A 27,988-nucleotide genomic window follows, 5' to 3' on the forward strand; every position below is an offset into this window, starting at 1 on the left:
TGCACTGGCCTCTAAAAGCTACTGGGTTTAAATCAGGAACGAGGCGGGATAATGCCAGCACTGAGTAAAGTTGTCAAAACAACAACTCTGGTGAGACTGACACACAACAAAACCAGATCTCTCCCATTATAATCAACAGAGCTGTTTATACTCTTCCTATAAACAATATCTGACACGGAGCAGTTCAGCCACTTGATTTTCCTGTTTTTCTCAAATTAAATACTACAAAATAGACACTATAGTTCAAAAGTTTGGTGTCTGTAAGATTTTAGTATTATTTCTTGGGCTTACCGAGGCTGCATTTTCCCCCCCAGCAAAAATTGTAATATCATTAGGGCTGGTCCGAATACCATTTTTTGAGCTTCGAAGCTTCGGTAGTAATGAACATCGAATATTCGAAGCTTCGGAATCTCTATATGTCTGTCTGTCCATTTGCATTTTGATTATTTCGAGAACCGTTCATCCAAACGACTTCACAAGGAGTGCAGTGCCGTATTTGGTGCAATATAGATAGACAGGCGAGACGTGACACGTTCAGAATTAATCAACTTTTAATAAACTACAGAACAGCGCAAGCGGGACGCGCGAGCAGAGCTTATACTCCGAGAACGGACACTGCACTAGTGATATAAAACACACACACAGGTCTGTTAACTTAAATATTAGACTACCGTATTAAAAATATTGCTTAAGTTAACAGACCTGTGTGTTTATATCACTAGTGCGTGCAGTGTCCGTTCTCGGAGCGTATAAGCCCTGCTTGCGTGAGGCGCGCCGCTTCTTTATTTAAATCTACCCTACTTTGTCAGTAATTTGTAAGTGAGAAAAATATTAGACTACCGTATTAAAAATATTGCTTTTCTCAGTAACAAATTACTGACAAAGTAGGGTAGATTTAAATAAGCGGCGCGCCTCACGCGAGCAGGGCTTATATGCTCGGAGAACGGACACTGCGCTAGTGATATAACACACACACCACACACACACAGGTCTTTTAACTTAAGCAATCTTTTTAATAAGGTATAGTCTTATAATATTTTTCTCACTGACAAAGTAGGGTAGATTTAAATAAATAAAAACGAAATTTAAATAATTAAAAACGAAATTTAAATAAAGAAAAACTAAAAATAAATGAATGAACTGTAATAGCCTAAATAAAGAACACGGTAGCAATAACAATAGCAATTTCAATAACAATATCACAAATTTCAACTTATATTTCGCAGTAGATTAATTTAGATTGATAATAACGGGTAAAAAGGATAATACATTTTGTTCTATTATTCTATTTTCCACAATATCAAAGCAACGCTGCTTAACCCAAAACACCAGCTCAGGCATGCTCTTCTGTCCATGATACAAACTCCGCTGTTCTGCTCTAGCCAGAGAGTACTCCCGTTGCAGGAACACTTTTAGTAGTCCAAGAAGAAGCAAATATATTTATTAAGTAGCTATAACGAAGTTATATGTTAAGTATTATATTTCACCATGTTTCTATAGTGTAAAACATATTCAAGCGCGAATGAGAACCGTTTCAAGGGGGGTGCCAGGTGTGCAAAAAAAAATATTCGAATGTTACATTTTCAAATCGAATACCAACACACCGAACGAATATTCGAATATTCGGGTCCAGCCCTAAATATCATCATGAAATAATTTTACAATTTAATTTATCTGTTTTCTGCTTTAATATATTTTAAAAAGTAATGTATTCCTGTGATGCAAAGCTGTATTTTCAGCATCATTACTCCAGTGTTCAGTGTCACATGATCCTTCAGAAATCATTCTGATATGATGATTTGCTGCTCAAGAAACTTATTATCAATGTTTAAAACAAATGTGCTACTTTGTTTTTGTGGAAAATAGGATAGAAAATTGTCAGGGTACTTTGATGAATGGAAAGTTTGAAATATTTGAATGCCACTTTTGATCGACTGAATGCGTTCCTGCTAAATAGAAGTATTCGTTTCTTTCAAATCTTACTGACCCAAAGTTTTTGATTGGTAGAGTTTGTTTGGTGTTTTTTCACCAAAAGATTCTGAATCATATTAGTTTGTTTTTTTAAATATCTCAACTCAACACTGTGTCACTTGTCATAGTTTGCCTGTTAAAAGTGAAAACACTGACCAGTTTCCACTGCATCAGCACCATATCAGTTGAAAATGGGTGTGAGAGATCCTAAATAAATCGGGACATTGAGTCGTTGGGCCGTCCTTTGGACGATAGCCAGGACTGGAGCATTTCTCAATGAAGCCTCCAGATTGTTGCTGTTGAATCCCCTTTGATCTGATTTGTATCTCTCTCGTTCTCAGGCTTCGAGCACTTTCCAGTGGAGGCAGTGTGTCTTCCCCTCCTGCCTCTCCTGCTATGCCAAAGTACAAGTTGGCCGAGTACCGTTACGGCCGAGAGGAGATGCTAGCACTTTATGTCAAAGAAAACAAGGTGGGAAAATGCTTGAAACAAATCTTGTTAGCATAGTTTTAACCCTAGGTGATATCCCAGCATTCAGTGTGCCAATGATTGTGCTTGTATCTTTACGTCATGACATGACAAGTCTGAATATCATAGTGAGGTTGTTTTTTTTTAACACACAAAAATAGTTTCAGCAGCTCATGAATTGATATTTTAAGGTTATCATCACTGGTTGTTATTCATGTGTACTTGACCGATTTAAATCAACTAACAACCTTGTCAGTTTATACCAAAACTTTTTATAAAACAAGTTCAAATGATGATCAAATGTTTTATTTTTTTTTGTTCTGTGGAACTCGATTAGGATTTATCCAGCCAAATGTCTTTGTGTTCTCTTCCACACAGTGAAAGTAGACTGTGACCATTGCAAGTATGGAAGTAAAGATTTTTAGTCAATAATTAGTTAAATTTGAGGTCTGTTCTTCACACAACTTTTTGATTTAGAATGTAACTCACAAGGTATGGTCACATTTGCTGTTGTTCTGTGAATTTTCGCAGGCAAAATCCAGTCATTTCATTAGTAATCCATGAAAATCTAAAATTTAGTGTGTGTGTGAATGTTTTCACAATGGATTCTAATTTGGCAGTGTGACTACAACTTTAATGGGCTACTTTTATGGTATCCTGCTGAATTATTGCCTTTTATGGAGTTTGACGGACCCTGGTCTCTTCGCTTCCATTGAATGGAAAAGAGCAGCCTGGACATTTTGCAAAATAACTGAAAAAAAAAAAGTAATAAAGTAATTTGAGTGAATTCAGAATAAGTTGATCACACAATTTTCGGACAAACAGTCTTTATGTTGGTAGATTTCATTGGCTTGATATGATAATGCACCATAAGAGTGACATTATTAAATATTTAGCAAGGTATTTCCTGGGTCAAAAATGGTCTTCGGTGGCGGCGGATGAACACAGTCATGAACATGGTAACCCCACCCATGTGAACTGCGAGAGTTTGTAATATTAACTTATCCTTTTTATTCATGAAACAAAAATAATCACTGTCAGGACAGATCACAAAGCAAAGTGCTTAACTAAATGTTTTATATTTAAAAATCTGTAAATTGTGTAAAAAAAAGTGTAAAAACTCACTGAGTGACTGTTGTTAATTATATTACTAACTTTTTTAATCAAATAATAGTCATTGATTAAAGTAAAGAATAAGTAAAGTGTTTTTTCTTTGTCCTTGGTTTGATTAACATTAAAACACAGACAGCAACAGAGATATTAGGCTGATGTCACTTTAAGACCTACACACGTGTCTTTCTCTACTGTTTGCATTCACGTAAGGCGCAACTGACTGTTTACTAGTATACTTGCCGAGACGGGCATTTTTTGACACAATTTTATGTGAATTTGTCCGTTCAAGCACAGTACGACGTGAATGAGAGTTCAATTCAGTATTTGTGCGCTGTCTGGCTTACTAGGCGTGCGCTTCGGATGCGTAGCACACAAAACTTATTAAATATTGAATATTTAAATTGGCAAGGTTTAAACTTTCGTGGCGATGCAGCACATCACCTTTTCAGAGCGTCATTCATCTTTGTTCACATTCATGTTCTTACAACATTGTATTGTTAGAATTCGTATAAATGTTATTGACCGTTTCATATACTCCGCAATGCCAATCATTACTCGCATTTGGTGTTAATTTTAGGGCTTGGTTATAACGAAAGGATTCGTGAGTGTGCTGAACAAAAACGTCTGTCGTTTTGAGAACTGTTGAGTCGATTCTGACTAATTTAAACACATCTGATTGGCCGTTGTGTTCGCACGTCCCACAGATGTCTGTGATTGGCTACAATACTGCAAAAATTGGAATTGAAGTATTTTAAATGTAGGAAAACCCCTTTGTAGACTTTTTTTTTTTTAGTCACTCTGTACTGTTTTTTGTATGCTGTTGAACAGTGAACTTCTCTAACCTGTTCTTACTGTCTCTTAATGGACGTCTTTAGTGCAGTTCACATGGCCTGAGGTTTAACACACAGTGTGTCAAGTACATGTTTGCACTGGTCGACTTCGAAAATGCAAAAAATGTCTTCCAGTACTTACACAAGTCATAAAGGTTTTCATGGGCAACGGCAGTGCCAGAGCTCTGTTGCAACAAAAATAGACTGTAGAGAATTAAGATAATAATTTACCATAGTTTATCTTGTTGCAGAAGAAATATTCAGTGTGCACTGACCAAGCATATTTATTTGATGTAAATACTTTTGAATGTGTTTAAGAAATCCAGCCACTCAAGTCTCTATGTAGGACCAGTATTGGGGATGTCAATTTGCACAAATTCCCATGATAATTGATCATCGTTTAAATTAACAATCGATTAATCGTTAGCCAACAGCAGGACAGGGTGTGCAAATGCTGCTCCGTCCGAACGCTATGTTCCCCACCAAATGAATGAGAGGGTTTTTAATCTAAATAAAGGGCTAGTAGGATTGTAAAATGTTTCGATGTGATTGATCATTTAATTAAATTACTTATTTAATAATCAAATATAACGACTAATACAACGTGTCACCAACACCGCCTCAGATGCGTGCTATATGAGATTAATCAGATATATACAAAATAAACATATTACAAATTATTTCTGCACAAAATGACGCGAATGCACAAGTGAACTTGAACTAAGTTACGTGCCATTCAGAACGACTCGTCAACGCGATGAAACGGCAACTAAACCCAAATAATTCACAATGTTTTATTACAATATTGTTCTCTTTATAATGTCATGTAATATGACAGTCCCAATCATAGTCATTATTAGTCGTGAATTGCCATTTGAGCTGTTCATCTGTAACCAAATGCATCCTATATGAGATAAATCAGATAAAGACACAAAATAAACACAATATTACAACTTACATTTGCACAAAACAAAAGGCTGTGAATGCACACGCAAACTTAAAGCCATGATGGTGTAAAATGGTCCGAAACATACATGCTCGCTTTACATGTTTCGCGGTTGAGCAGTTTTAGCGATTAAATGTATTATCGATTTTTTTTTTTTTTTTTTTTTTTTAGGCAAATTGATTTAATTGTTACATCTAAAAGTTGACTAGTTCATAGCCATGTTACCTTCGTGCAAACTTAATGGTCAGGACGTCCTTAGGACGGAAATAACAAAAATTAATACACATTTGCAAACTTTTATGTTAGATGCAATTGTAGGTTGATTTTGCAACACTAATCATAATGTTACAAAAGATTTCCATTTAAAAAAAAATGCTGTTCTTTTGAACTTTTAAGTTCATAAATTAATTCTAAGAAAAGTGTCATGGATTCCACAAAAAAATATTTATCAGCACAATAAGCATCAAATCAGCATATCAGAATGATCTTTGAAGGATCATGTGATTCAGCTTTGCATCACAGGAAAAAATTACATTTTTAAATTTAAAATGAAATTATTAAAATAGTAAACGGTTCTTTTAAGATGTAATAATATTCACAATATTATTGTTTTTACTCTATTTTTTGAAAATGCAGCCCTGGTGACCATCAGAAAATTCTTTCAAAAACATACCCACCCCAAATGTTTGAACAGCAATGTAATGTACACTTCTCAAGCAGCCTTAAGGGAAAGGCCCTTTTGTGCATTGATTCAGTGTGGTGTTCCCTCGATGCCCTTTTAAGAGAATTTCCTCAAAATGTGCTGTACCAAATTTTTGAGAAGGGTTAAACCTGACTCCGATAATCACAGTCCAAACCTTTCATGTTTCTCTGTCCAGCAAGTGTGAATTTACTGATATTTTCAGTCAGTCATTTGCAACAGTAGATTGAGTCATTAGTCGTGTGTGTGTGTGTTTTCAGGTCCCTGAAGAAATGCAGGATAAGGAGTTTGCTACTATTCTGCAGGATGAGCCTCAACAGCCACTGGCACTGTTGGCTCTCACTGAAGAGGAGCAGGTGAGAAGTGCACACTTACATGTCTGGCGTCTTGAGCTTCGGGCTCATTAGACATGCATCTCACACACTATCCTGTGAAAGTAATCCGAGGTGGGGCGGACACATGTTTCAGAAGTTGTAAACACACACACACACACATATATATATATATATATATATATATATAATTTTTTATATTTTTTTACTAGTGGTTGCAGGACACTATAGTTAATTTATTTAAGTGAGGATAGCAAGGTGTCTGAATAATTTGACACATTTTTCAGAAGTTGTAAACACACACACACACACACACACATATATATATATATATCAGGGTTTCAGTTGTCCGGTTATTACCGGACATTGGCCGGGAAAAAAATGAAATGTCCGACAAAATTAAATCTCTCCGGTCAAATTGTCCGATTAAAATTGCGTAATAATCTGTTATAAATCTGTTAAATATGTTATAAAGGAACAGCCTCTACCGTTTGAAAGTTATTAAACAACATCGCATGCTGCATTTCAAATAAAGCGCACGCCTAGAACGGCTGTAATATAGACCTAAACAACGAACGATTGAGTGAGACGTTTCAAATATGGCTAGGCCCAGGCAGGCTAGCCTTAAAGGAACACTCCACCGTTTTTTTTAATTTTAAATTGGGGTTATTCACGGTCTCCCCTACATTTAGATAGGTGGGCAAATGCATGTTTGGAAGCACAGGCGAAGCACTGCTACTTGGGCGCAGAGATATCACGCAACACCGGAAATAAAGCTTGCCACAAATAACCGGTGAAAGTAATGATTATGCATGAAACATTTGAATTATTGATAAAGTTGATAAATTGATAAAGTTGACGATGCAGACTCGCCATCTTCGCAGTAGTTAACGTGCCTCTAGAGAGAAGTGTGCACGTGCCGGCGACTCCGTCCTGATTATATTGTCCACTATATTTGCTTCTTATTTACTGATCCAGGCAAATTTGTTGATGAAACATTGATTAAGATTAATATACAATTTATACAAAACGAAATTTTCAAGCAAAAATAATATTCGAAGATCGCTGGGTTGATTATTATTCGAAAATCGCACCCATCTCCACCACATGCACGCACACATGGCTACACACCAGAGCATGTGAGCAAAGCGGAGCGGTGTGACGCTTATTATAAGTTAAAAACTTAAATATACGTTTCATATTTATAAATAATATAATGTTATTATTTTTTTAATTCATCCATGTTGATTAGGCTATATGAAAAGGGAACCGCATGAGATGAGTAAGATAGGATCATAAGATGACCAATATATCGGAAAACATTTGGAATTGGTCAGATTTTGACCACTTATTTAGTTTTGTTTTGTAGAAAGCCTTTCTTTAAAGTTTATTTCGTTTTGTATAAATTGTATCTTCATTTTAATCAATGTTTCATCAACAAATTTGCCTGGATGAATAAATAAGAAGCAAATATAGTGGACAATATAATTGTTACGATGCGGCAAGGACGAAGCAGAGAGTGAATCCAATCGCAAGCACTTAATCCAGGGTAAACTCAGAACAAGGTACACAGTACACAGAACTAGGAACATCACAACATCAAACATCTCACCTGTGTAGAGTCTCCGCAACGGCGATAGATTGAAGCGCGTGTCCGAGTGAAGATAGCGCAATTCGTGCAGCGCTTCGTCCATGCAGCTGATAGCAGCGGACACGAGCACTGAGCTTGATTTAAAAAACAACTGATTTTAGCGCTAGATCTCTTATTTAATAGCGAACTAAATGAATGATCTGCTAGTTAACTGGAGATGTTTTATTTATTTGTATTGGGTACATCTGTGCCTCAATGTTTCAAAAAGCGAATGTATGTGTGAAACCATAGTAAAAAAACAATTGGTGTTGATTGACGCCAATCGGACGTTCATGTTTTTTTCCGTCTATTTGAAAGTTAGGCTAATAATAACATGTTGCATTCTATACGGCCTGATTATGTCATTTCTTAAGTTACGTAGCCTGCCTCCAGTTTTCCTCAACTTGACTAATTAAGAGGCGATATTTGACTGGCATATCATCAAAATGTCCGTTAAACGAAACCTCTGCCGGTCACTTTGACCGGCACCATTTTTTTCTAGCGGAAACTCTGATATATATATATATTTGCAAGTCGTCTGAATTTTTTTGGTTTCACTGTGTATATATATATATATATATTGTATATATAAAAACTCCTTTGGCACTACAGTGATTTTTTTTTTTTATACACCGATCTTGTTGTTTTTGGTGAGGTCCTGGTTTCATTCCTTGTGTATTTTTTCTTTGCAGAGGAATTTCTCCATGTCTGTCAACAGTGTGGCTGTACTGAGGCTTATGGGTAAAGGGGGCGGAGCCGCCCCAGCTGGGGTGACTCGAGGTAGAGGCACTGTGCGAGGTGGTCGAGGCAAGCTGATCTATTTATGTGTACGTGTGTGTAAATCATTCGTGTATTGGCGGAGATGCTGAAGTTTATGTCGTGTGTTTAGGTCGAGGAAGAGGAGAGGGCGGATTCTACCAAAGAAGCGTTGAGGAAGTTGAGGGCGGTTTTGGTCGTAGCGTTCGAGAGATCCATCGCAGCCAGAGCTGGGATGACAGGTATTCTCATTGTTGTGTTGTTTTGTTTAAAAATAATTATTTGATTATTTTTTAATTTTTCTTTTTAACAACAACAACATATATATATATATATATATATATATATATATATATATATATATAAATTTTTTTTTTTATAAAAAATAATAATAAAAAAATCAAATAATTTATATATATATATATATATATATATATATATATATATATATATATATATATATATATATATATATATATATATATATATATTTTTTTTTAATAATTTTTACATTACATTTAATTTCCCTACCCTTTTTTTTGTTGTTTTTGTTATTTTTTATATATATTTGTTTACATTAAAAATGATAGGGAAAGGAAATCATTTATGATAGTCATTTTAAAACCAATTTTTTACATTTTTATATTAAATTATTATTTTTTTACATTATTATAAATTATTTAATTTCCCTACCATTTTTGTGTTGTGTTTTGTTGTTTTTAAATTATTGTATTTTTATTTTTTATTTTATTATATATATTTTTTTTACATTTATTATAAATGATTTACTTTCCCTATCATTTAAGTCATTTTAAAACCAATTTTTTATTTTTTTATATTTTTTTTGTAGTATTCCCGTTATTGTGATCTCAGTTTGTTTATTTAGCTCTCATCTCGATAAATATGAAAATCCTTTTAATTTTATCCGCACACAATCTAGATTAAGAGGCCTACTGAAGCAAATCATAAGCCATCTTGATAAGCGCTCTCTCTCTTTTCTTTCTGCAGAAGTGAGCGGCGTTTTGAGAAACCTCTGCGGAGGGACGTTGTGCGTTTGGGTTTCGAGGAAGCGGCTCCAGTTGGCAGAAAGGAGTTCATGCGCTCTGATAGCGACAACTGGCGCACGCTGAGAGAGGAGCAGGAGGAGGAGGAAGCGGCGGAGGCTGGCGGCAGCTGGAGAATCACTGGCGTACGAAGAGAAGGTAACGCATTACACAACACACATTTACACTTGGCATCAAAAGGAAACGGTTCACCATAAAGATTATTTTTTACTAATTATTTACTAACTTTATTTTACATTGGGAAAACCCCTAGTTAAAATTTGAGGTGTGTCTCAATCAGCTTCCTGGGTCGTGAATCAGTATATCGTGCACATGAATTCGGGCTCTGGTAAGGACCTTTGCTCACTACACATTGGAACACTGATAGTAACATGACAACGTATTTATGAACAACAGCAGAACTGATATTTTTATGACATTTATATTAATAATGTTATTTAAAGTACATTATGATAAATACTTTGATTCTTACATATACCTGCAACCTTTTAGCTGTAAATTAATTATAAATGCATCTAGATTAAGTACTTGTCTAGTGATGTATGTTTATGCTGAAATATAATTATAATTAAATATAAATATAATTCATAATAATAAATATGACTAAACGTTTTTTTTTTAAAAACATCTAACATCTGTTTCGTGCTTTAGAACTTCTGTTAAGGGAACAACGTGAGCATCGATGCTCCCTGGTTTTCACGGTGCATTGTGGGACTTTTTAATGCACTGGAAGGATTTTGAGATTGAGACGGCCTTTAGTACGGCCGTCTCTCTGATCAGTGCCCTGACTATTGAACTAGGGAGTGGATTGAGACACACCCTAGGTCTTGGCTGACCACTTTTTAGTGGATCACCTTAGACGCATCATGTGTAAACAGAGCTTGTGTAATGTTATACACACACCACTTGTTCAAAAGAATAAAAAAAAAGAAAAAGGAAATTAATGCTTTTATTAAGCAAGGATGCATTAAATTAATCAAAAGTGACAATAAAAGGAAAAACTTATTTTAAATTGTAATAATATTTCACAATTAGGGATGTCACAATATCAGGTTTTTCAAGTCAAGTCAAGTCACCTTTATTTATATAGCGCTTTTTACAATACAGATTGTATCAAAGCGCTTCACAGTGATAACATGAAAACAATATAACAAAGTTTGTTTCTAAAAGAAATTGCGATATCTAAAGAAATTTTTAAAAAATAAATAAATGTGATGAATCACACCATTGCATACAAAAGGAACTATTACACTTATTTGCCACCTGATACTGATAAACAAAACTGATGCTAAAATGCTAACCGCTTTTAGCTTAGCACAGCGTCGACAAAAAGTACGACAGTTTATGAGAACAACAGGATATTTTTACTACAAACTCGCTTCAGAATGAGAATAATACTTTTCAAAAAACACAAATAATTGTACAGACTCAAAACTTGTATACACCTGTGCTTCTGTTTCCTAGATGGTGGCCCTCGCTCGGCTGGTTGGCGGGAACACACTGGTCCAGGTGAACCACTTCGCCAGAGGAAGTTCGACTTCGACTTCCGGGACGGAGGGAATGAGGGAGGCAGAAGGAGAACCGGCAGCGATGGAGCAGAAGATGAGCGAGACGGTCTGCCAGAGTGGTGCACTGATGAGGAAGATGGAGAAATGGGAACCTTTGATTCTTCTGGAGCGTTTATGTGTATTAAGGTGAGACCTTAAGGTCTTGTCTCTAATGACAGTTCAAAGACCAATTTTGACTCTCTTGCGTTCGAGTGATGCTGTGTATGTGTTTTAAATGAATTGGTATACGTTATCTATGTATGTGTATATACATTGAATGATTTTGATACTTGATTTTTATCTCCATTTCTGTTTTTTTTCTCTACTCCTTTTCTCTTTATTTTATTGTTATTTATTTATTGTATTGTATTGTAAAGCACTTTGGATAAACTAAGGTTGTGTTAAACTTGTGCTCTATAAATAAAACTTGACTTGACTTCTGATCTATGGTTTTCTTTTCTTTACATTTTTCTGCTCTTCTGTTGTCTTAGAAGGGTCCGAAAGACCCCATCCTAGAAGAGGAGTTTGAGTTCCAGGGCTTGGAGGATGAGGAAGAGGACTGTGCTAATCTAGAGAAGAACAACGGCACTGGTGCTGTAAAAAGCGAGAAAGGTGGGAACAGAAATGGCGGGGGGGATAAACGCTTGAAGCACAGTTGTTGCAAAAATGAAAATCATTGCTCTGTGTGAGGAACAGACTGAATTTTTACCTCTGAAGTTGTCTGAGATTAATTCATGATTTTAAATAAGTATATCTATCTTGGTTTCCACAGATGTCATTGACTTCGCTCCAGTGTCTGAAACTGAAGTGAAAGCGGTTTCTCCTTCCCCTCCTCCTTCTCTCCCTCCCTCTCTTCCTGCTCCTGTCCCTGAGGCTTTGCCCTCTGCTGCCCCCTCTGGCCTGGAGGAGCCTCAGCCTGTCCCCTCCATTCCCAACAAATTACCAAGTGAAGGTAAAAATTACACTTTTTTTTTTTTTTTTTTTTGCCCTTTTTTAAAGGCCGTGTTGCAGGGTTAATTTTTCAACGAATTTGTGCAATTTGCTTGTTGGTAATAAACATTTAATCTGTTATCCATTGTATTTTATGTTGTTGGGTATCACAAAACGGAATATAATACGAAAAAGTAGGTACTATCTTACAGTGGTTTCTAGGGCTGTGCTCAGAATATCGATACAACGATATATCGTCATGAACTCCTGGCGATGCGCGTATCGATACAGCAGCTGCCGTATCGATACTGTTGTGCTTTTGAATGTAGCCAATTCAGGGCTCGAATTTCGGCGCGGGTATTGCGCATAATTTTAATCTCTCCCACTTATAATGCGGGAAATTCCCACAAACATTGATTCACTTTAGCATGTAGGGTTGTATTAATAAATGAATCCACACAGATTATTAAATCAAATCAGTAGTTTTAAAACGTTCTGTGAGACACAATTTCACGAACAGCGTGAGTTCAATGGTGCTGCGTCTTCTCTCTCTCGTCTCTCATAACGGCTGCTCAAAGCAAGCGTCCAGCGCTGGAGCCGGTGCAACTACACGTTCGCGTTTAGGTGTCGGGACATGACGGAATATTCACTTGCATAATCGGGCCAGCATTAAAGTTTACCATTTGCACGTCTTTAAGTCTTACCAGTTTAAAAATTCAAACGATTTTAAACTATTCAGTACTTGTGAATATGTAATAAATTAGTGTTAGCCTGAAAATGTAATCATTTAAAATGATTTCAACATAGAAGAAATGACTTTGTTTGGTGCACATTTCAACAATTAAGACCCAATTGTTAAATACTAGGTGTTTAAAAGAGTTTGAGAAAACTAAGTTAAATTTAAGTTGTTACCGTTTTTGCTTTTGTGGAATGTTTTAAGTTTTGTTTAGTCATTGAGCAGTGTAGACATGCTTCAGTGTCACTATAACTGTCATTTCAGTTATTGAGGCAGACTTTAAAAGCAGAAGGAAGAGCCATTCTAAACATTTTTATTTATTGTTTTTATTTATTTATTGTTTTTTTTTTATGACAAAAACTAAATTGTTTTTCAGTTATCACAACTGTTATAACACTGTTACTAAACTCAGCTCAAAAGAAATTTAAATTCCAAATTGATCCATATCGTGATATGTATCGTATCGTGGCTTTAGTATCGTGATGCGTATCGTATCGTGACATTGTTGGTGATACACAGCCCTAGTGGTTTCCAACGATTCTCCTTTCCCCCACAATGCACTGCATTACGTCACCTTGGGGAGAGAATTGAGAGCGAGTAGTAGACGAGAGTATTCTGATAGCGCAGATTATAGATAAATAGATAAATACATAGATATAGATAGACTAGATAGACATATAGATAGGCAGGCAGACAGCCAGATAGCATAACGTTAGCATAGATAGCTAGCAGCTAGATCGATGAATAGATAGAAATATATAGTGGGTAGATTGACAATGGTGAGGCACGTCACATCTGGTCGCGGAGTGAGTTAATACTAGGCTGAGGCTACCTTTCCTCCACTTCTCCCCAACGTGACGTCATCACCGAATTGCGTAAAAAAAAACCTGTTAATACCAAAGACGTTAAAAAAAGGTCTTTAAGACCATTTTTGAGAGATTTTAAAAATGATATACGTATCTTGAGTGATTTATGTACCCATTAATCAACAGTGGTGGTTAACCTGCAACACGGCCTTTAAATCGATTATCCTACAGCTGTATGAATGCATGACACTTAATTTGTGTTGTCTTTTTTGTAGTGTTATCAGAGGCCATGTTAGATTTGAGCCCCAGTGCCTCCTCCAGTCTGCCTTCATCGCCTCCCTCTTCGTCCTCTGCTGCTACTGACCTCCCACCGCCGGGGGGTGATATTGAGGATGACGAGGGCATGAAGCACCTGCAACAGGTACCACAGAAAATGAGTTCTGAGAGTAACAGATCAGATCATTTAAAAGGTTAAAACTGGTCATTAAGCATACAAATACCATAATATGTTTGCAGAGATTTAAGTTCAAATACTTATTTCTAAGTAAAGCAATGCTAAATCCAGTTATTCTACTTTGAAATGTCTGTTTTTAATTTGGTCTCTGTGATCCCGCCCCCTGCCAATTTACCCAATAGTATTTCGACACGCCCGGTTGCCAGTTGGCGGCAAACACAGCAATGAAATCCAACAAACAACCTGGGTCTGAGATCGCAGATTCTACCCGACCCAAAAAGTCTTAGCAATAAAAACATTGCAAACGTATACATTAGCCGATCAGCTTGTAGTGTAAGACTCGTCGGGTTTTATTGTTAAATGTGCTCGTTCCTGTTGCGTGTCCTCAATCTGGCAACCCGTGTGAGCGTCGTTTCGAGTCAGGAGAATGGTTGAGAAGCAACTCTCTCCAGTATTTTGATTTTGGACTGCAGTTCCTATTTCAACCACTAGCTGTCAATATTACATACTGCACCTTTAACCATTTCACATAGCAGAGGGCTATTTCACAACATGGTTATTTGCATACAGAGGTCTTAAATGTTCAATAGTTAAACTGTCTGTTTAAATCTTAGTCAGAGAGAAAATAGGCATGTAGAGCTAAATGAATATAGAAACCTGGATTAACACTATAAATCGACAAATGCACAAAATGTGTAGAATATGTCCCATATTTAGATAAATTACATTGTTTATAGCACACTTACATTATAGCGAAAAAGTTTTTGATGGAGGTTTATGTGTGTAGGAGGCAGAGAAGATGGTGGCAGCGCTGCAGGATACATCTCTAGAGGAAGAGTGTTTCACCCAGACTCTTCAGGAGAGCAGAAACACAGCCTCTGCTCTTCCTCTCTCCCATGACTCTGCCATGAAATGGTTTTACAAAGACCCGCAAGGAGAGATTCAGGGTACGCACGCACTCTCACAGGAGGTCAACTCATGCATATGCAGCAGTGCTTTGATTATAATACCGTCTGTTCTGTCTCTCTCAGGTCCGTTCAGTACAGTGGAAATGTGTGAATGGTTTCAGGCGGGCTATTTCGCCATGAACCTGCTTGTTAAACGTGGTTGTGATGAGGGATTTCAGCCGCTGGGGGAAGTCATTAAGATGTGGGGGCGTGTGCCTTTTGCCCCTGGCCCCTCCCCTCCGCCCCTCCTGGTGAGGAATCAAGCCCATCTTCGCCCTCAACCACCCCGGGGGGCAATCGTGAGTCTCTGGGTGGAGGGGTGAATGTCGGGGAGTTGTGTTACATGGGGTTATTTGCATTCTGGGTTAAGTTTTTCTGCTTCATTAGTTCTTATTTTAGGTCTAGTGGTTATAAGCTAGTTTGCAAATGTGTGTGTGTGTGATTTTTTTTTTATGTGCAGGGTGTTTTATATTGGTCTTGAATTCTTTTTAAAGTCTTGAAGTCTAACATGATTTCCTTAAACAGGCAGATAACTTGTGTGTGTGTAAATGTGTTCATGCATGTCTCTTAGAGTCTCTCTCATGAATAAAAGCATGTATCTGATCATTGGTTAATGTGTGTTATTGACCTTTCTGTGTGTTTCAGGGTAATATGGATCAGGAGCGGCTGAAGAAGCAGCAGGAATTAGCAGCTGCCACGGCTCTTTACCAGCAGCAACTGTTTCAGCTCATCAACAGGTGAGTGATTGAGTTTTTGTGTCTTTTTACTGTGCCACTGTGTACATTTCATATGTTTAATACTGCTTTTTTTTTCTGTGTAGGTGTGGAGAGCAGGGTATGATGCCTTCGTTAAACAGGTCGATGTCAGTGCCAGATACAGGGTCCATGTGGGACATGCATACCTCAGCCTCACAGCCAGCAGGTACACACACATAACAAGTGCCCCTGTTATGCTATTTTAAAGGTTCCTACTTTTGTTTTCGAGGTCTCCTACAATAGGTTTACATGCATCCGAGGTCAAAAAAACACACATTTTCTCATAATATATGTTGCACATCACCTCGTTTCTTAAAGAGTCTTAGAACGGTTGTTTTGAATATTCAGTCTCTAAACCCCTCCTTTCCATGAGCCTACTCTGCTCTGATTGGTCAGATGGTCCAGTCTGTTGTGATTGATCTGAATTTCAGCTCCAGATCTTCCTCAGCACTTGATACACAGTGATACGAACATTAACGATGGTGTCGGTTTTTCCGTTTAAATTCCCGCGTGAGTCTTCGTCCTTTTTTTTTCTTCTTTTTTTCAAGTGCAGCAAAGTGGATTCTCAGCGCTGAAAACAGCGTCTTCTCAACATGAACAACACAAACAAAACTCTTCCAGTCTCAGCAACAACTACAGTGTTTCAGGGGCAAAGTAGACGCTGTTCACAGGCAGCCAATGAACACCATAGATTGGCATTATGCAAATGTGTCACATTGTTACGTAGGTTTGTAACAGAAAGTGAGACTGGAGTTACTGACGACTCGTTTCAGCAGTTCTGAATCGATTATATTTATTTTAGGAGACAATAACTTTATTTGTCATGCACTTAAAAATGTTGCAGACCTTTTAATTTCACAAACAGCTGTCTTACACACTGCATGAAAGTAATATGTGAAAAAGCATAATGGGGCACTTTAAGAATCACCCTTTGTTTTTTCGCATCTGGAAAATAAACAACATTCTTTCGCCCTCTCTCTCTTTTCTGTGAGCAGGCGGTGAGGCCAGTCTATGGGACTTAATGAATTCTTCAACTCAGGGTCCAATTCTAGAACAGATTCAGAAGGTAAGAGTTAACACCGATGGCCTCTGCTGGTGATCTGAGGAAATGCACTGAACTCAAAACTCTGCGGTCTGTTGTGTCTCAGCTACAAGAGAGAAGAGAAGCTGAACTACTCAGGGCCAAGCGTGAGGAAGAGGAAAGGAAACGGAGGGATGACAAAAGGCGAGAAGAGCAGAAAAGGAGAGAGGAGGAGGAGCTTTATAGGCGCAAGCAGGTGTGATAGTGTCCTATTAAGATAACCTCAAATACATTACCGTTCAAAATTTGAGAAGTTGGTTATTTTTAAAGAAATTAATACTTTTATTTACCAAGGATGCATTAAAAACTTTTACATTTGATATATGTGTGTGTGTATATATATCTACATATATATATATATATATATATATATATATATATATATATATATATATATTAGGGCTGTCAAATGATTAATAGTGATTAATCACACCCAAAATAAAAGTTTTTTTTACATAATATATGTGGGTGCACTGTGTATAATTATTTTATATATATAAATACACACACATGCTTGTATATATTTAAGAAATATTTTCATGTATATACTGTATATAGATTTATATATAATTTATATTATATATAAATATAAATATTTTATATATAAATAATATTTTTTTCTTAAATACACATGCATGTGTGTGTATTTATATATATACAAAATAATTATACACAGTGCACCCACATATATTATGTAAAAAAAACTTTTATTTTGGATGTGATTAATCGTGATTAATCATTTGACAGCCCTAATATATATATATATATACATGCACACATTTCAAATAAATGCTGTTCTTTTGAGCTTTCTATTCATCAAAAAATCCTTTAAAAATATATATATATCACGGTTTTCACACAAAAATATTAAGCCGCACAACAGTTTTCAACATTGGTAATAATCAGAAGTGTTTCTTGAGCATCCAATCATCATATTAGAGTGATTTCTGAAGGATCATGTGACACTGAAGACTGGAGTAATGTTGAAAGTTCAGCTTTATTTTACAGGAATAAATTAAATTTTGAAATATATTCAAATAGAAAACGTTTTGTATCTTTATTGTAATAATATTTCACACTATTACTGCTTTTGCTGAACTTTTAGTAAAGTAAAGATAAGTCCTAGTAAAGCTAAGAGACTTCTTTTAAAAAAACAAACATTTTTGAACAGTATTGTAAATTTAATTTTGTTTTGAATCATTTACATTTAGTCATTTAGCAGACGCTTTTATCCAAAGCGACTTCCAACTGAGGACTAAACCAAGCGAGTCATCGTGAAGGGGCAAAAATAACGCAAGAAGTGCTCAAAATGCAAAGTTCAGACATTGCTCAGAGTAGCGAGGATTACACACTCTCTCTTTTTTTTCATATCGCTATTTCTGTGTTTCCCAGCAGCAGGATTTGCTGATGAAGTTGCTCCAGCAGGCTCCGCGTCAGGGCTCCTCGGGCTCCGGGTCGGGCTGGAGCGGAGGACCCATCCCTGGGCTGGGAAAGCAGACCAAACCCCACAACCTCCTGGACATCCAGCCGGAGGCGGAGAGAATGCACAAACAGCAGCATAGAGTCCAGCAACAGCAGAGGGTACGACACACACACACAAACATCACAGGTGTGCAGTCCTGAACATCAAAATGAGAGCTTTATGAATGTCTCTCTCTGCAGTGGAGTGATTCCTCTTCGTTGTGGGGAGCATCTGGGTCTTTGGATGGAAAGGTGGGTGGTGGTGGAAGCCCCTCGGGAGGAGGGATGGGCGTCTGGGACGAGGCCCTCAAGAACCAGAGCGCTCTTCGCAACAATATGGGGCTGAAGAACAGCCGCAGCAGTCCCTCACTGAGGTAAACACAAACAAGCCACATAAGTTGAATGCCGTTTTCAGACGCTCATAACAATATTTCGTGCAATTTTCATGGATGCAATTAACAGTTTAATAGTCGCAAATGAGACGTACACAATTTTTCTATAATGTAACACTTATTTTATTTTTTCAATGTTTACTCAAAATCCAAGCATAATGTCTATAATGGATGTAAATATTTGAAAGTAGAAAATGTGATTCTTCCATTGCCACGGTTGTCTGTAAATTTTGGAAATAACCGCTTCTGTTAAAGGGGAACTTGGCAACTCTAGCCATTTCTTCGCTGATTTTCACTTTTGTTGTCACATGTTTTCTCAACGAGCTCCCCCTACAGCTGTGCGGCGTATATTTCACAACACTGTCGTAATAAAACTCACTTGCGGCACCTTCCTCCCGCTTTCTACCGCTGCTCATGTGCATTTGTTATTATCGGAGCCGGCCAACTTTATCGTGTGGAGCTATGTCTACCGAGGTGGGAAATACTAACCGGTATCGAGTGGGGCGTGTGTGTTTGTCGAATTGCCGTAAAGCAGTTCGTGTTTCTCGCTCGTTCTCGCTTCTCACGAGACTTCCTATTTTCAATTTACCGGGATGTTAGTTCCCATGTTGAAAGTTTGGTTTTCCGCCTGGGAGCGCCGGCGGGGGGAGCGGGGAAAGTCACCATTTTCACCGGAACAGGGTATGTAACCATACAAATGATTTCTAAACCCTTTTATTAAGTTGAAATAGTTGCCAAGTTCCCGTTTAATCAGCTGAAATGATTCCAAGATGCCAAATATCAACCAATTAATCAGTTTGAACAATATTAAAGGACTTTTTTTTGTGTTTTTAGGCCTGGAAAAGATTATGAAATCTTAAAATACCCAAACATTTTCAGTGAATATTAGTGGTTCGCAATCTTGAAATTTGTGGCAGATAAAGATTGGTGCTGTTGTTTAGAACCTTTGTATATTAAAGTGCCCCTATTTTTCTATTTTAAAGGCTCCTCATTTTGTTTTGGAGGTCTCCTACAATAGATTTACCTCTTTTCTCACAGTGTCTGAAACGGTTCGTTCGAAGATTCAGTCTCTAAACCCCTCCTTTCTGAGAGCCTACTCTGCTCTGATTGGTCAGACGGCCCAGTCTGTAGTGATTGGTCTATCGCTTACAGCGTGTGTCAAAATATCTGAATTTCAGCTCTGGATCTTCCTCAGTGCTTGATACACAGTGATACGAACATTAATGATACTGCAGATTTTACCGTATCAATTTCAGCGCGAGTCCTCATCCATTCGAAGTGCAGCAAGTAGATTTGCTTTTGCAGAAAACAGCGTCTTCTCGACAACACGAAGCAAACTTTTGCAATCCTCAGCTACAACTAAAACTAAAGTAGACCTTATTTGCGGGCGGCCAATAAAGACAGTAGACTGGCATTATGCAAATGTATTAAAAACCTGGGATTTAACAGGAAGAGAGACTGCAATTACTAACGACTCGTTTCGACAGTTCAGAATCCATTCTTTCTTTTAGGAGACATTCACTTTATTTGTCGTGCACTTTGATCTTTAAAACTTTGCAGACCTTTTACATTCACAAAGCGCTATATTACACACTGCAGGAAAGGCAATATTCAAAAAAGCATAATATGGGTGCTTTAAAATGATAGTCATAGCAATGTTCGATTTGGGAGCGTTTGTGTTTGTTACTAACCCTTAAAGACCTAGACCATTTTTGGAGCACCTTCACCGCCTGTTCTTTTCTTTGTTTTTCTAACCCATTATAGCAGTCAGCATCAAGTGCCATATATCATTTTAAACAGGAGAACTTGAAGTTTCAATCTATCTCATTTAATTAATCCAACTATAGATTTATTTTGTCTTAGAATGGATGAATTTACCAGATTTAAGAAAACGGCAGCATATTTTCAGTGATTTTTTTTTTTTTTTTTTTTTTTTTTTTTTTTTTTACTCAACTCAAACAAATCCTCCTGAAGTTTTTTTTTTTTCTTTAGAAAGCTTGGATATTCTACATTTCCAGATGTAATTTTGACCACATGTAACAATCCCCAAGCAAGTTATAGCCATTTATTACAACATTATTATAGACGATTTTCAGTGAAAAGCTGATATTTTTTATTTACTGACAATTTAGATGTGTCCAAAAAAATTCAGGAAGTAAAATAAATAGAATGATTGTAATAGAACACTGAAGTAAAATAAACTTTATATATATATATATATATATATATATATATATATATATATATATATATATATATATATATATAACACACACACACATATACATAACATACATGAACTACTTTCACTTTACTACTTTCACTTCACTTTACTTTCTCCGTGCCTCAATTCAAATTTCCAAAGAAAGATGCTAATTGGTTGTGCAAAAGACCAAAAACTATGTTTATTGGTTGAGTAGATGATCGTTTCAACCAATCTGGGCATGGGGTGGGACTAAGCATCAACAATCATTCATGATTGGCTCAGAGGAACAAACCGAATGGGTTTCTTTGACGAATCAATGCTGATCAAAACTTGATGACGCAATCACATTCACTACGGAGCTTCTGAATGTCAATGTCCAATGTTTATGAGACTTTTTAAAGCATACGTAGCGGTTCAAAAGTTCTTAAACATTTAAAAACAACAGTTATTCTTTGCCGCCGGCGGCCGTATAGGTCTTTAAGGGTTAACATTTAAATTGGTAATTTAAAAACGGCTTAGAAAATCATGGAACTCTGCATAAATGTAAATTTCGGAAAACCAAAGCAATCTGGTAATGAAACCCACGACTTTGGCATTGTTCGTGCTATGCTTGTACAATCCATAGCGTGTGTTCTGGGTAAACCGTTAGTATGTGTTTGTACAGCGAGCAGTACATGATGAGGAGCCGTAAACGCACTGAGGAGGAGGATCGGCTGTTGAAACTCCTGCAGGGGATGAAGTCTCAGGACGGCTTCACCACCTGGTGTGAACAGATGCTGCATGCGCTCAACACCTCCGCCAATAACTCCTCCTCTTCCCAGGATGGTAAGACGTCTCTCTTTCAGGATTTGCACACAACAGCCTTTCTCTCATTTGGATTGCTTTATATATAATCTGAAATGCAAATCCTCTTTTGACAACATCTGCAGCAGAGGCTGCCGATTATTCTGAAAAATAATTTAGACTCATCCCTCAGTGTGTGAAAACAAACAAAAGACATGTTTACAGTGAACACACATTATTAGCCTAGCAGCCCAGAGAGTTCATAAGCAGGAAACCGAGTGTGCGTTTGTGTTCATAGTGCCCACCATTGTGGCGTACCTGAAGGAGGTGGAGTCTCCGTATGAGGTGTTGAACTTTATCTGCTCCTATCTGGGCGACACTGTCGAAGCCAAAGAGTTCGCCAGACAGTTCCTGGAGCGCCGTGCCAAACAGAAAGCTAACCACCAGAGACAGCAGCAGCAGGTGTGTGTGACAGGAAGATGTAAAGTCTGTCTTTGTGTGTGTGGTGTTTGCCTACTTGAAATTAAATTCTTGGTCTTCTCTTATAGCTCTCCAAAGAGATGGCTGGACTTAGCATGAACAACTTCCCACTGCAGGTATGAGGACGACAATGATTTATATGTCCATGATGGGCTAAACCAAGTCACGTTTGTCATTTATCAGATTTTTAATTCCTATGTTTGCTTCTCATTCTTGCCCTTGCACTTTTTGTCGAATAGGATACTGTACGAGGAATGAACCCCAGCACTCTGCAGTCTATGTTCCAGGCAGTGCATTCTGGGAAGGGTGGTGCGGTCTATGATCAGGCAGCAAAGCTGAAGAAGAAACAGCCCATGATGCTGCACTCTGACCCAAGCATCTTAGGTACCCGTACTTATTTATTTCTCTCTCTGATTCCCGAACAAATGACTCCTATGAACTGGTTCTTTTTAGTGAATCAAAACCACATGTAGCACAACCAGTGTAGTTCAACTGATTCCTGAACAAATGACTCCTATGAACTGGTTCTTTTTAGTGAATCAAAACCACATGTAGCACAACCAGTGTAGTTCAACTGATTCCTGAACAAATGACTCCTATGAACTGGTTCTTTTTAGTGAATCAAAACCACATGTAGCACAACCAGTGTAGTTCAACTGATTCCTGAACAAATGACTCTTATGAACTGGTTCTTTTTAGTGAATCAAACGCATACAGCTGATATCTTACTGTGTCATGTTGTTCAATTGGCATTATTTGACAATGGAATTGCATTTCTTTATGGAACTGTTAAGGATATGTATTTTTTTTATTATTGTTTTTGTATGGGTTAGTTCCTCAGAATCAGTGCTCCTGAATAATAATAAAAAAAATACATATCCTTAACAGTTCCATAAAGAAATGCAATTCCATTGTCAAATAATGCCAATTGAACAACATGACACAGTAAGATATCAGCTGTATGCGTTTGATTCACTAAAAAGAACCAGTTCATAGGAGTCATTTGTTCAGGAATCAGTTGAACTACACTGGTTGTGCTACATGTGACTCCTATGAACTGGTTCTTTATAGTGAACTGGTTCTTTTGAACACTATCCTACACTAGTGTTCAAATATGGTCAGTAGGATTTTTTATTTTTACATTGAGCATGTTTACATGCACACCAGTGTGCTGATGACTCACAAAAATCAGCTTATTGAAATAACCTCCGGCTTTACATGCAAATCAATAACCCAAAAATGCAAGTAAAACATGTTTACAAAACTTTATTAATAAATCAGGTTATTTCCCAGTAGTGGCGTCAAAACACAATCATTTGCGTAACTTACTTGTTGGTTGTGATGTAAAATAACGAGTATTGCCTTTGCAACATGTCATTGTGAAACGTACGACTCATCTATTATCCTCTCACGTAGTTTAGGTCCTTGCACACTGAGTCTGAATTTTTCACACGTTACAAATAAATAAGTTTTGTCAATCACATTTTCACACTGCCTCCGAAACTTTCGTCCATCATAAAATTTTGACAATTCAGAGCAACCGTACAAGCGAACGCAAAAATCCAGAACCGTTCAGGATCAATTGGTTCACGGAAATTGGTGGGCTTCTTTTTAATATGTGGCTCAAGTATCACTAGCAAAGCATCAAACTTGAGCCACTGACATCCTGAAGTAAACTTTGAATCGCTCGGTATAATCCTGCAGTTCGTTTGTAAGGAGGTGTAACTCTCCTTATTCCTCTCTACGCAATCTCAGGATTGGATGGACCCAATATTTCCTCTTTCTTTTTCTCTTTTTAAGAAGAGAGAGGACAACAAAATCATCCTTACTTCTTGAAGAGTCCATTTTGTATTGTTTTGCGGTTGTTTTTTTCTCTCCCCGCGATGGATGAATTAATGCACATCGGACACCGTGTGCAAGGTTTCTGTGCGTGACGAATTTTTAGGACGACTTATACGAAAAAAGAAATAAAAACTAGGGCCGGGACTTTAACGCGTTAATTAAGATGAATTAATTACACACTTTAACGCGTTAATTACACAAAAAAAAATTTTTAATGGCACTTATTTTTGCACCGCGGAACGTTTCTCACTGGATGAGTTTCGGCGGACCGATTATACTGGCGCACCAACTAGCGTTCATGACGAAGAAGCTGACGAGATCGCTTTGGTTGGCCGGTGGCTGGGAAATGTTGTTACAAAAAACGAACGGATGGAAGCGTCGATAAGAGCATGGTTGTGTGCAAGCTATGCAACAAGGAATTCGCTATTGCTATTAGTGTAGTGTAGCAATATGCTATTTTGTTGCAATATGCTATTGCTACACTTAATGGCAAAAATTGCACTGGTCTGCTGGACTTGGTTGAACAAAAATAAACAATATTTTGTTGCTTAAGCTTATGTATGCAGTCATTATTCAATGGTATACTAAAAATCCATGTGAAAAAAAGTACTTCTCACAGTTCTCAGGTCAAATATTTATGCGATTAAAATGCGATTAATTTCGATTAATTAATTACAAAGCCTCTAATTAATTAGATTAATTTTTTTAATCGAGTCCCGGCCCTAAAAAAACGCATATGAAAATTGACTGGTGCGAAAACCCCTTAAAGGGATAGTTCACCCAAAAATGAAAATGATGTCATTAATGACTCGCCCTCATGTCGTCCCAAGCCCGTAAGACCTCCGTTCATCTTCGGGACACAGTTTAAGATATTTTAGATTTAGTCCGAGAGCTTTCTGTCCCTCCATTGGAAATGTATGTACGGTATACTGTCCTTGTCCAGAAAGGAAATAAAGACATCATCAAAGTAGTCCATGTGACATCAGTGGGTTAGTTCGAATGTTTTGAAGCATCGAAAATACATTTTGGTCCAAAAATAACAAAAACTACGACTTTATTCAGCATTGTATTGTCTTCCGGTTCTGTTGTGGATCCGCGTTCAGTGCCGCCGCTGACGTAAGACGCTGCTGACGTGTGTCTGGTGCGTCCGTGTATTCGGGTTCAAGTAAATATGGCTGGCCAAAAAAATGCAAGTCTTCCTCTGTGTGGAAATCCTTAGACATGTTTGCGAAGATTGTTTTGTTTCCAGCGTGCGTCTCCCTCAGACTGTAAACGAAGCTCGGGCGCACCAGACACACGTCAGCAGCGTCTTACGTCAGCGGCGTCACTGAATGCGGATCCACAACAGAACCGGAAGACAATACAATGCTGAATAAAGTCCTAGTTTTTGTTATTTTTGGACCAAAATGTATTTTCGATGCTTCAAAACATTCGAACTAACCCACCGATGTCACATGGACTACTTTGATGATGTCTTTATTTCCTTTCTGGACAAGGACAGTATACCGTACATACATTTTCAATGGATTTTCAATACATTTTCATTTTCATAATTTTCATTTTTGGGTGAACTATCCCTTTAAGAGAACCTCTACAGGGTCGGCTACTGTATACTGATCTACTGTGTTTGAAATGTCTTTGTCTCTCTTTAGGGTACTCATTCCATGGTGGCCCTGATCGGTATGGTCTAAACGAGATGGAGATGGTCGAGGATTACTGAATCCACAGCAATAGCTACACGAGGCCTTTAAACCCGCGGGTCCACCTAATCAGACTCCGCAAGTCGAATGTGCACTGCTTTGAGGGGGAGGGGATTGGGGATAAGCCAGGAGTAAGGTATCAGTTCAGGGGTGGGCGGGGGGGTGGGACTGCGCTGGGAATAGAAGAATGTAATTCAACAGGGAAGGGAACAGGTGTGAATTTATTTTTGTGTGTCTGTATGTGTGTTTGGGGGACGGGGGGTGATAAAGTTCTGGCACTTACAGCATTAAGCACCTTACACTCAGACTAATGCACTTTATTAAGATGTAATTTGAATAGTTTTTTTTTTTTTTTTTTTCGAGAAGATTGTATATTTATGTGGTATGGCTTCAGAAATATTACCACATACATATACTGTGTGTGTGTGTGTGTGTGCGCGTGTGTGTTGAATCAGAACTGGAGTTTGTGCTGGGAGGAAACGGTGGCGATTGGGGGACCATTGTGTGTTTCAGTTCAGACATTATCAGAAAAAAAAAATCCTCTCTTTAAAGACAAACACTGTTGTTTCATTTTTTATATACATATATATAAAGTTTCTATTAAAAAATGTAAAGCTATTATAAAAAAAAAACTTTGATTATAAAACTTGAAGATTTGCACTCACATAAAATGCAAGTTAAAAAGATAAAAAAAAATGTGTTAGATATAATAGAGAAGAATATTTTTGTGATTGTGTGCCTGTGTGTGTGTGTATGTCTATGCACGCATGTTTGTTTGAGACGGAATGAGTGTTTGTGCGCGCGCGTTTAAAACATACCAGTCTGCACAATGTGTTTTTTTTAATCGCTTTATTTAGACATATGATCAAAAGAGGCCATTTCGTCATTCGGAGTGAATTTTTTTTTGTATTTTATGAACCGAATGAATGTGTGAATGCGATCGCTTGTATGCAGGAGGAACTGTGTGTATTACTCCTCTTGTAAATGTGCAGTATGTGAGCGAATAAATGAGCGAATGAAAGCAAGACAGAGAGAGGGGGGCAACGGCACAACACATCCTCTTTCACCAGCTCTTCATTCCCCAACAAAGAAAGACCTCTAGATTCAAACACAAAAGCTTTAGCCCATTTTACGCCAACCAGCACTCTTAGTTTTCGTGGCAGGGAGCGCGAGGGACGTCCTTTCCTGCCTCATTTTTGCCTCTGTGAGGTTTAAGAACACGTCATTAGTTTTGTCATCATCGTTTCGTTTGTGTGTTGTTGTTGTTGAGCTCAATTCAATCTTGTATACTTTTAGGAAATGGTTACTTGTGGTACGTACATTGTGTGTGTGTGTGTGTGTTTTCTGTCCCCACATGTGTGCCTAAGAACTAAAGGGCGAATGATTAGACTTCATTGCTGCCATTGAGACATTATTTTTTTAGCAAAGGGGCGTGGCTTCACAAGGCTCCGCCCCCACATGCCTCCCATGCTTTTTGAACCAAGAGCCTATCTCTGTACAGTTCTGTTGTAGCCTGGGGATGCTTGGATGAAAGAAATGTTTGATATTTGGAGGATGTGACCTAACATTGCCTTTCTGTCCACTCTCTTGTTCACGAGTGACTGAGGTTTTGACTATTTCTGGCTAAAAAAAAAAAAAACAAGAAAACAAACAAACAAAAAAAAAATGATCGCAACAAACTGTGCAAGTGCACTCAGCAGTGCACACAAAATGTTTGAATATTTTGTTACTTGTTCATTGTTGTTGTCAATGACAATGATGGTGATTTATTTTTTTGTTTTAATGTTATATATGATTATATATGAATCTATGAATATAAACAAAGTATTGGACTACAAGGAAGAGCATTTGGGGCTGCTACTTTTTTGTTCATTTTGAAAATTTTCCTTGGATTTTTTTTTTTTTTAGTTGCCACCATGTGAAGTGCATTTGTGTACTTTTTTCTTTCCTTCTTAAAAAAAACAAAACAAACAAGTTGAATGTATTCCAAATATGTAACGGTGTAGATGGAGTTGCTCAACACAGGATATTAAAGCGTAATCAGCAGGACGTCAAGAG

The 27,988-nt window shown here is 37.4% G+C and overlaps 1 protein-coding gene across 1 annotated transcript; it reads left to right on the top strand.

Moving 5' to 3' along the window:
- Positions 1-2,312: 2,312 nt before the first annotated feature.
- gigyf1a (GRB10 interacting GYF protein 1a) lies at positions 2,313-27,740 on the top strand (the record flags this gene model as incomplete). The annotated part of the gene is made up of 22 exons (XM_056244107.1): positions 2,313-2,442; positions 6,289-6,384; positions 8,683-8,797; positions 8,880-8,988; positions 9,755-9,948; positions 11,275-11,504; positions 11,849-11,969; positions 12,130-12,309; positions 14,105-14,250; positions 15,071-15,230; positions 15,315-15,529; positions 15,876-15,967; positions 16,051-16,151; positions 16,981-17,051; positions 17,134-17,262; positions 18,459-18,647; positions 18,729-18,901; positions 21,790-21,950; positions 22,207-22,370; positions 22,457-22,504; positions 22,628-22,772; positions 25,883-27,740. Coding segments are annotated over 22 exons (3,037 nt in total), but the record flags the coding sequence as incomplete, so codon positions are not given.
- Between the last annotated feature and the right edge of the window lie 248 nt (positions 27,741-27,988).

Source organism: Rhinichthys klamathensis, unplaced genomic scaffold (genome assembly GCF_029890125.1).
Source record: "Rhinichthys klamathensis goyatoka isolate OS25496 unplaced genomic scaffold, OSU_Roscu_1.1 h1tg000909l_1, whole genome shotgun sequence".
Classification (NCBI taxonomy): Eukaryota; Metazoa; Chordata; class Actinopteri; order Cypriniformes; family Leuciscidae; genus Rhinichthys; species Rhinichthys klamathensis.